Source organism: Balaenoptera physalus (genome assembly GCF_965194825.1).
Source record: "Balaenoptera physalus genome assembly, chromosome: 13".
NCBI classification, from domain to species: Eukaryota; Metazoa; Chordata; class Mammalia; order Artiodactyla; family Balaenopteridae; genus Balaenoptera; species Balaenoptera physalus.
The window spans coordinates 15,837,549-15,847,490 of record NC_138892.1 but is presented as its reverse complement, the minus strand read 5'-3'; the positions used below and the strand labels follow the sequence as shown (position 1 = coordinate 15,847,490).

The 9,942-nt window shown below is 35.0% G+C and overlaps 1 protein-coding gene across 6 annotated transcripts in view; it reads right to left on the bottom strand.

Annotated features, from left to right (window-relative positions):
* Positions 1-52: 52 nt before the first annotated feature.
* The window catches only part of CRY1 (cryptochrome circadian regulator 1), a 95,776-nt gene continuing 85,886 nt past the window's right edge, over positions 53-9,942 (bottom strand). For 3 of the 6 annotated variants that reach the window (XM_082419424.1, XM_082419427.1, XM_082419428.1), the window contains exons 5-14: positions 9,807-9,895; positions 9,111-9,251; positions 8,717-9,028; positions 7,410-7,561; positions 6,972-7,174; positions 6,772-6,867; positions 2,140-2,166; positions 1,652-1,723; positions 1,472-1,575; positions 53-704 (exon numbers count right to left, since the gene is read on the bottom strand). In XM_082419424.1, the coding sequence (XP_082275550.1) occupies positions 1,472-1,575; positions 1,652-1,723; positions 2,140-2,166; positions 6,772-6,867; positions 6,972-7,174; positions 7,410-7,561; positions 8,717-9,028; positions 9,111-9,251; positions 9,807-9,895 (1,196 nt within the window). In that variant the 3' untranslated portion in view covers positions 53-704. The remainder of the gene's footprint in view (positions 705-1,471; positions 1,576-1,651; positions 1,724-2,139; positions 2,167-6,771; positions 6,868-6,971; positions 7,175-7,409; positions 7,562-8,716; positions 9,029-9,110; positions 9,252-9,806; positions 9,896-9,942) is intronic. The other 3 variants (XM_082419425.1, XM_082419429.1, XM_082419426.1) reach the window with 3 other exon arrangements.

Genomic DNA, 9,942 nt, shown 5'->3' with positions numbered 1-9,942 from the left:
TTAAAAAGAAAAGGAAAAAAAAAAAAAAAAAGCAACCACAAAGTACACAGGATTCCGTATATGCGTATACTTTAATAACAAAGTCACTTTAGCTGTAACTGAACAAAGAAAGGGAGACAAGAAGAACTTAACACATGATACCATGATATCCACAACTTTGGGTGAAAACAGGCATACATGAAGCTTTAAAATATATATTGTCTATGTTAATGGAGGCTATAACTACCAATTTTGATTACACGTTTTCTGAAACATTATTGTCAAAGAGTTCAAAGTTAGACCAAATAATGATGTCAAGAAAAATTCTGTCTTAAAATTTTGACAGTCTTTTAAGAAAGTCTAAAACCCTATATTCTCACATTGACTCTCAAAACTTTGATTTTTATATCAGAATATCAGTTTGCCACTTTAATTTTTACCATACATGAAAGATTATCAAAAATATATTGATGGGTCTATACTAATTGTGACTATTTATATTTACATTAAGCAAATTCTTTTACCAAGTTCTTTATATACAAATTACCATTTGTCCTATGTCAAATTCATTAAAAAGTTAAAAACTACAGAAATGTTATTAGAAATAATGCATTTCAATATGTAACTGTTTTCCATTAATGAAGAACATTTTAAAATAATTTAACTGAAAAAGTATTGAACTGCCCACCAATTTCTGCTGCAACGGTATTCCTTCTGAATGTTTTCTGTGATTTAAGGGAAAAAAAAAAACTGGGTAAAGCTTGATTGCAAGGAATGACAAAAATCTGATGAGTGTTTACTGATCTTCAAGAAATTTACAGACTAATTATATTGGCATTGAAAAATAGCAATGATTTTAAAAATGTAAACAGTTCAAGACAACTGAAGAAACAAGTCTTTAAAAACTGGCAAATGCACTATATGAATACTTTTCATATAAATTTAAATCACAAAATGGTATCCCATAACCAGTTGAACTGAATACAGGCACGGCTTTCTGACACTTCTAAAAAGGGCCCACATTTAAAAAAAACTTAAACTATTCCCAAACTGGAAATAATTTAGATTTTAGAAGTATCACAATAGTTAAAAGAAATTTATAAACACAAGAGAAGATTTGCGGAAAATTTCATAAAGGGATTATATTAATATCACTAAAATAAAAAAGTCACTTTGTTTTAGACTCCTGGTCACACAGGAAAGAAATGAAAAGGATGGCTTTTTCCGAGGAAAAACCTGAGCACGACATCATAAGCTTTTCAAATTTGAAGATCATCAGTTCAGACGACCATAAAACTGAGTACAGCACTTTGTCCAGGACAGATACATTTCTCTTGTCTAAGAATTAACTGATTTTGTAACAATCACTGAAAAATTTATGCCTCAGATTCTCTGGTTTGAAAATAGAGATTAGTTCCATTTTGGAAATTATATTAATTTATGTTGATTATACACTCCGCTAAAGCAAGAAATAAAGCTCTAAAATATTTACCTAATTAGTGCTCTGTCTCTGGACTTTAGGACCGATACTCTGTGTGTCCTCTTCCTGACTAGGACGTTTCCCACTGTTGAGACCAGTGCACGTGGAGCTTCTTCCTACACATTTTTAAAAAATGTATGTTTAAGATAAGAAAGGTGAGAAGAAGAGTATGCTCAAATGCTACATTCTTACCTTGCTTTAATAGGTGAGTTTGCTGACTATCTCCATGAGCATAATGTAAAATACCACTCCCTGGAGTGCAACCTGTTAGTATTTTAAACATAGTAAAATTACTTAAAATAAATTTCAAGTTGTATGTATTACGATTACAAATCTAATTTTTAGTATTTGTATTGTGTGTTTTAGGATTAATCCACAACCCTTCATATGAACCAAAAATCATACCCAAATCAGGAAAACTTAACTTGTTCTTAAATTTAGGGTCATAGAAATGTTGATTGTGCAAAGGCAAAATCACTGATAATCATTTTCTAAAAAACACTTCTTTACTGGATGACAATTAGACACTTGATCATGAAGTCAAAACATAGGGCATCAGTGAGATATACATCCTTCCTTCACCTCCTCCTCCCTCAGCACTTATCTAAAACATATGTCCTTGGAGATACAGTAAGGTAATAAGGGCCTGCCAGATGAGAGTTAAACAATGGAGCAGTTACCTAGCCTGTGCAATTGCATCAATTCTCCTAAAAAGAAAAAAATGTTATAGGAGAATGGGTTAGCACAGAAAAGTAGATTCTAGAGAAAACATTATGGAAAAATATGAGGATCCTACCCCTAGGAGTGGTTGCATGATGGCCCGAACAAGACAATCTACTTATTTTTAGTGTAACTTCATACTTATCACATTTCTCTGGATAAAGAATTCAGCTTTTCGGGTACTCAAAATTGGGAAAGTGAATGCCCTGATCAAGGTTGAGGACTTCTGGAAAGGAATATTTCCACCATTAGCTAATAAACTAATGTTCCCTGTTGATATTTTAATTCATATGATTTTAAAATTTCTAGTCTGTCATTCACAGAATGGTCACCACTAATTATAGCAAACGTTCAGGCTTTAGACTTGTAAGGCTGAAGGTCAGACTCTGGACTGTGGCAAATTCACCGCTGAATGGTGCTGCTACTGGTCTTACTATCATCAGGGCTTCCCCTAATAGTGATACTTGTCATCATGCATCTTTGCACAACTCTACTGAAAACTTTACAGAATAATGTGAAGGTACTTAATTCCAATGAATTGTACATTTAAAATGGTTAAAATGCTAAATTTTATGTTGTGCATATTTTACAATTAAAAAAACTTCAACAAATACATTTTTCAATTATTGTATTTATTTGATTTTTATTGTTATTTTCTATTTTTCTGAATTTTCTAAACTGTCTATAGTGAATAATTTTTTAAAGCAGTTTTGAGGAATAATTTATATACCATAAAATTCAACTGTTTTAAGGGTACAATTCAATAATTTTTAGTTAATTTACAGAGTTGTGTAATCACCAGCATAATCCAGTCTTAGAACATTTTCATCACCTCCAAAAGATCTCTCATGTCCATTTGCTTTCATTCTCCATTCCCACCTATAAGCCTAAGGTAGGCACTAATCTACCCTCTCTTTTAAAAACATGACTTTTCTCACTAGTTCATATAAGTGGAACCATGCAGCATGTGGTCTTTTGTGTCTGGCTTCTTTAACTTAACATAGTATTTTTGAGATTTATCCATGTTGTAGCATATATCAGCATTTTGTTCCTTTTTATGAATTAATATTCCATTGTATGGATATACTCCATTTTGACTATCACGAATAAATCTATTATAAACATTCACATATAAGTCTCTGTGTAGACATATATTTTCACTTCTTTTGGATAGATACTTAGGAATGGAATTTCTGGGTTGTATGTTAAATTTATGTTTAGCTTTTAAGAAACTGCCAAACTGCTTCCCAAAATGGCTTCACTGTTTTACACCCTACCTCTCAGCAATGTATGAGGGTTCCAGTTTCTTCACATCCTTCACACACTTGTTACTGTCTTTTTTATTTCAACCACTCTAGTGGTTATAGGGTGACCAACTCATCCCAGTTTGGGACTCTTCAAGTGTTAGCATGGAAAGTCCTGTGTCCCAAGAAACTCCTCAATGCCAGGCAATCAGTGATAACTGGTCACCCTAAGTGGGTGTGAAGTCCTATCTCTTAGTAGCTTTAATTTGCATTTCCCCAATGACTAATAATGCTGAACAGGTATTTTATAATAGAAAAAATTTTAGTAGTCTGCTTTATTATAAGAACAAAAATACCTCAAGACATCTATGTATGTTAGTTTATTCCTTTCCTGAGCACAAAAAGTCTACAAAAATGAGAGGACGAAAATGCAGTTTCTGTTGCAGAGATAAAGAATTTTTGCACAGTCATTAAAAAACTTAAATCATAAATAACCTTGCCCTTTGAAATGCCTTTAAGACATTGCAAATAAAAGCCTACGAATAGGGTAAGTATGGGGCATTAAGGGATACGCTTCCGAAGTATAAGTCCTTTCTAGCATTTTTTAAAAACTTTTTATTTATTTTTTGGCTGCGTTGGGTCTTCATTGCTGCGCACAGGCTTTCTCTAGTTGTGGTGAGCGGGGGTTACTCTTTGCTGCAGTGTGTGGGCTCCTTGTTGCGGTGGCTTCTCTTGTTGTGGAGCGCTGGCTCTAGGTGTGCCGGCTTCTGTAGTTGCAGCACGTGGGCTCAGTAGTTGCAGCATGCGGGCTCTAGGGCACGCAGGCTTCAGTAGTTGTGGCGTGCGGGCTTGGCTGCTCTGTGGTATGTGGGATCTTCCTGGACCAGGGATTGAACCCATGTCCCCTGCATTGGCAGACAGATTCTTAACCACTGCGCCACCAGGGAAGTCCCCATGTAAGTCCTTTCAAATGGAACAGAAACCTGAGGGGAGAAATTCTTAACAGCATAGTATCCTAAGGATCTTGCCATAAGCACTCCCATTTTCAGGTCTACAATGCTCTCTCCTTCATCTGCCTACTTAAATGCTACCCACCCCACCATCTTCTTTTCTTTTTTAAAAAATTTTTTATTGATTTATTTTTGTCTGCGTTGGGTCTTTGTTGCTGTGTGCGGGCTTTCTCTAGCTGTGGCAAGTGGGGGCTACTCTTCGTTGTGGTCCATGGGCTTCTCATTGCGGTGGCTTCTCTTGTTGCGGAGCACGGGCTCTAGGCACATGGGCTTCTGTAGTTGTGGCACACGGGCTCAGCAGTTGTGGCTCGCGGGCTCCAGAGCACAGGCTCAGTAGTTGTGGCGCACCAGCTTAGTTGCTCCACAGCGTGTGGGATCTTCCCTGACCAGGGCTTGAACCCATGTTCCCTGCATTGGCAGGCAGATTCTTAACCACTGTGCCACCAGGGAAGTCCCCCACCATATTCTAAGAAAAGTTTCCTAGTTCCTTCAACTCCCTTTTTTCCTATTGCATGAGGAGGCAGCATCTTACAATTTATCACTTTTTTCAGTTGTTTTTTTTTTCCCCTTCCACACCCCCATTTAGACTCTAAGCTCTATGTAGCTTTTATGTCTTCTATGTCTTTTGAAGGCCTCAAAGCACCTAGCTACAAAGTGTGTTATAGGCAAATATTTACATGATTAGACTACTTTCAAGATTTATTAATCCTATCACAAAACATCATGTTTATAAATTTGTGAAGCAAAATTATTCCAATTTAACTTGCTAACATGATTAGTTTTGCAGATAAATACAGATTTGACTGGACTAAGAAACAGTATGTACCATCACTGTCCATTAGCTAGGTAACTGGAGTCTGTTGCTTTCCACCCTCTGCCACCTGCCTGTTATCTTAGTGCTTCACAGAACTTCTGTCCCTCAAACTCATGTGTGGGCAAAAGAGGCAGTCTGTGAACTGCATAAGAAATCTGATAGAACTTTTGAAATGCTACCTTGTTAAAGTTTACTTCAAATTGTAGGAGACTCTGAGAAAGAACATTTTTGAAGTACACTGCCATCATTAGCAACAATTTGAATGCAGGTGAAACACATTCCAGTAATAAAATATTTTGTCTATGAACACTACATTTGGCATTACATTTGCAGGGGAGACCCAGTGATACAGGAAAGAGTATGAACTTTAGGACTAGTTAGACTTGGATCTGAATCTTAGCTCAACTGCTTACTAACTGTGGGATCTTGGTTAAGTTACCTAACTCTTCTAGGCTAATTTTCCCAATCATAAAATGAGAAGCCTACTACCACCTCTCAAGGTTATTGTGAGTATGTGGCCAAAATACCCTCATACTGAGGCACAAAGTAGGCAGTCAAGATATGAGTGCTTTCGTTCCTTTCTCCTTAAGCTAATTGTTGATGCTCTCAAAAGCATGCAAAATATTTCTGAATTCAGAAAGGTGCAATTTGTTAAAGGTGTTATTCTTAATATCAAATTTTGAATAGCTGACTTCTTTTTTTTTTTAAAATAAGCATTCCTCTAATGCAGCCTTGGTTTTTTTTTTCCTTTTAGTAACCATGCAGAATTATTTATTTTACTACCTATAACTGAAATACCAAAAAAACCTTATTTCCAAACCACAAAATGATGTTTTAGAATTTAGAATATGGATGTTTTTATCCCCTTACACGACCAAACAGAAAGTAATAAGTCCAGCCATTCAGCCTTGTTTTTAATCAAATTAATTAGCTTCATGCTATTTTTGGTTAGAACTTTTGAAAATTGATATGATTCAAATTTCCAATACATACTGACTTCTTGACACATATTAAGAATATATGTGGCAACTAACTATATATATCACAAAGAAAACGATTATAGACCAGGCTTTGTAAGAAAAAACTCATGCGCAAAAGGACTAGAGGCCCTATGCATGTGTGTGATAAATCTTCTGGCTACGTTCACAGGGCCTCTGACCTTCTTAACTAATTACCTTATAGCTGACATATACTTAAAGGGAGTAAAAAATAATGACCATTCTGAAAATATAACATTTCAGTTTCATTTTATCCTTAAAAATTGCTAACCTCATTCAGTTTGCAAGAAGATCTTTACCTTGACCCAAATTCCACTATGTATAATGATGTTTCTATCTCTAAAATGTCACTAATGGAGTGAGGGTATGTGTGTATGTATATGTGCACGTATGCATGTGTACAAGGAACCTATGACACAGTTTAAAGATAGATTTTAAAAAACATATTATAGTGAGGTACAATAAACAATATATTTATTATTAATCTCTTTATGTTACTAAGAGCAGAAATTTCCTTTTCACTTACTTCCACTGCTGCTACAACCTGGGATATTTTCTCCAGGAGAATACCCCATGAGGCCTCCATTCCCATTAGGATTAGATGGCACTGATGCAAGAAGACCTAAAGGGAAAAAATTTCCTATTAAGTTATGATCAAGGTCAAGTTCAAGGATGAGTACATAAACAGCTGCCAAAGAAACAAATCAAAGGCATTTACTGACATACCTAGTCCTCTATATCGTGAAAGCTGCTGATAGATCTGTTTCATCCTCTCAATATTCAAACGGCTCGCCTCAGCATGATTCACCATTGGTTTAGGATAATTAACTCCTATCAAACATTTGGCTACCTTTTGAATACCTTCTGGTGCATTCCAGGGATCATAGATATATTTTGCAGGGAAGCCTCTGAGGACAGGCAAATAACGTCTTTTGGGAGAAGGAAGAAAAATTATTAATAAAATGAACTATAAGCAAATTATAACAAACTATTTATTAGCTATGAATGACCAAAATCAAATCAATACCATTTAAATGATTTGTTACCCTTCTCCTCATCTCTGCTGCCCATCATGAGTGGGGAATACCTTAAGCGTTGCTTAAACATGAAAAGTTCTTCCTAGATTAGCTATTCCAAACTGAATAATAATCCTTCTTGATTTACCTGATATAGTCTCCATTGGGATCTGTTCTCCTACCAAAACCAACAGGGCAATAGCAGTGAAAAAACTGTTGGAAAAAGGAACTACAAGACAGCCACATCCAACTTCCAGCATTTATGCTCCAATCTGCATCAAGCAATAATTCTTCAAATACCTTCGGAAGTAACAGTAATCAATTAGTTTGCACACACATAATTCTCAAAGCAAGAATTTTTCTAGGTCTCTGCAAATCAAAAGTCAAGGCAAGAAAATCTAGCACAGAACTGTAAAATTAAACATTCCAAAGTTAGCTTCCTTGTCTGTGTTCTATTCTATAATGAGTTATTTCAGGGAAAGAAACATATTAGTAATATATAGATTTCTGAATAGAATTTACTGTTCTAATCTTTGCAGTGTTATTGGAAGAGGGGAGAGTAAAAGTTATTAAAGTCACCAATTTAAAAGGATAAGATGGGATATGAGAAGATTAAAAAAATGGAAAAAAAAGCAGTAAACACTTTCAAGAATGCAAAAATGCTACCAAATAAACCACCAACAAAAACTTAGAAGCTTAGTACATTGGCCTACATAATGGGAGCAACCAAATACAAATGACCTTTAAAAATTCATTAGTATTATACAGTTTAAATTTGGGATTCCTTGATCCAAAAGGGAAATAGAATTAAAATAAATTATTTTTTATAAATTCATTGTGTGCTGTACATCTACCTCATGCACAACTTTGTACTAGGAAATACAGGAGATGTAAAAAAACATAGGATCAGAAATGGTCTTTGGATAGGGGAAATTTATGATATAGGCAGGAAGGTAAAACATATTTAAGTCCTATTATATATAACCACAAGATGTCACAAAATATTGTATGCTTCACATTACATAATATAATTATGACTAAAAAGCTATGGTGTTGAAGTGAGATGAAATGATTTATAGCTTAAAATTTATAAAACAAATTTGCTATTTCTAAGAACTCAGATGAATCCTTTATGTGACAGAAATGATCACCTATAAATATATATCGACCCAATAAGTCTGGAGTATTAAATCTTATAGCTCCCTTGATGGCTAGGCTGATTTAGCCATTGAAATGACTTCAGGTTAACTGAACCAGTTTTCACCAGTTCTCCTATCTGATTATGCCATTCTGCTCCCCAAAAGTGTGTCTGTATGATAAGAATTAAATGCTTTTCTATTGAAAAAATTAGACTATAAATAAATCTACATAGTAGACAATTTTTAGGAACTGTTTTATAAAGGTATAGAGTTCTTCAAAATAAGGCCATACTACATTAGTTGGAAGAACACTTACCTTCATTCCTTCTTCCCAACTAATCCACAGGTCACCTCGTGTCAGGAAGCAAGCAACTGCATGTCTGGCTAAATGATGGATCCAACCCTCCTGACGAAGCTGTGTCATGATGGCATCAATCCATGGAAAGCCTGTCCGTCCTTCTGCCCATTTCGCTAAAGCCTCAGGATTCTTATCCCAAGGAATCTGAACACAGATGGGATTTCCTTCCATTTTGTCAAAGCGTGGATTATTTGTTGCTGCTGTATAGAAAAATTCACGCCATAACAGTTGCCCATAAAGGGAAAGGGGAGGGGAACTGTTCTTTTTTACCTAAGATTAAAAGGCAAAGAAGTATTATCAGCAATTTAAAAAAAAAGTATTTTGAAAAATAAGCTCCAGTTCCAGATAATACCTTTTTGTAGAGATCTGTCAGTTTGAAGTAAAATAGTCGACATGACAAACAACCAAATCGGAGATAAGGACTGAGTCCAGTAGGGCTAGCGAGCAGGGAATTCGCATTCATTCGAGGTCTTTCAAAGTTTGCTACCCAAGCCTGAAAACACATAGAGAAAATTATGCTAACTAATTGCCTTTTCCATTTTAAAAGATTGTTTAAAGTTGAGATTTTTTAAAAAGTTACATAGTGTCTGGAAAATAAAATATCATTTTTCTAGCCACAAATGACAGATTTTAATAAAAAACAAGAAAGATAAAAGTGATCATTCTTTTGTTTTAGCCATCCTCATGCAGTAAATTCCTAACACAAGGCTGAGAGCACCTTCAATCTGTCTCTCTGACACTGAGAAAAATATGAAACAGAAGAACTCTATCCTAGCTTCAAAGTTATAGTCATCAGATACCAGCTTACAAAGAAAGAATAGAAGGGGTAGTATTGATAGTAGCTAAAGAGGAAATAATCAGAAGAGGAGGAAGAAGGGTATTTAAATGAAGAGATAGTTGTTAATTTTCAAACAATTAGGTTTGTGCTATTTTAACTATTTCTCTCAATCCTTCTTTTTCAACAGTCTATTTTTTTGTTTTTAAAAAAGAGTGAAATTATTTTTAAAATGCCAGTTTGACAATATAAACATCATCTGTATTATCATACTTTTCTTTCCAAATGCCTTTCCAAACGTGTAAGTGCTTCAGTTTCTCCGCCTGGCCACACTGCAGAAGATAAGCCATCTGTATCAAAACCTAAAAAGAAAAGAAAAGAAAAGAAAAGAAAACAAATTTGACAGTAG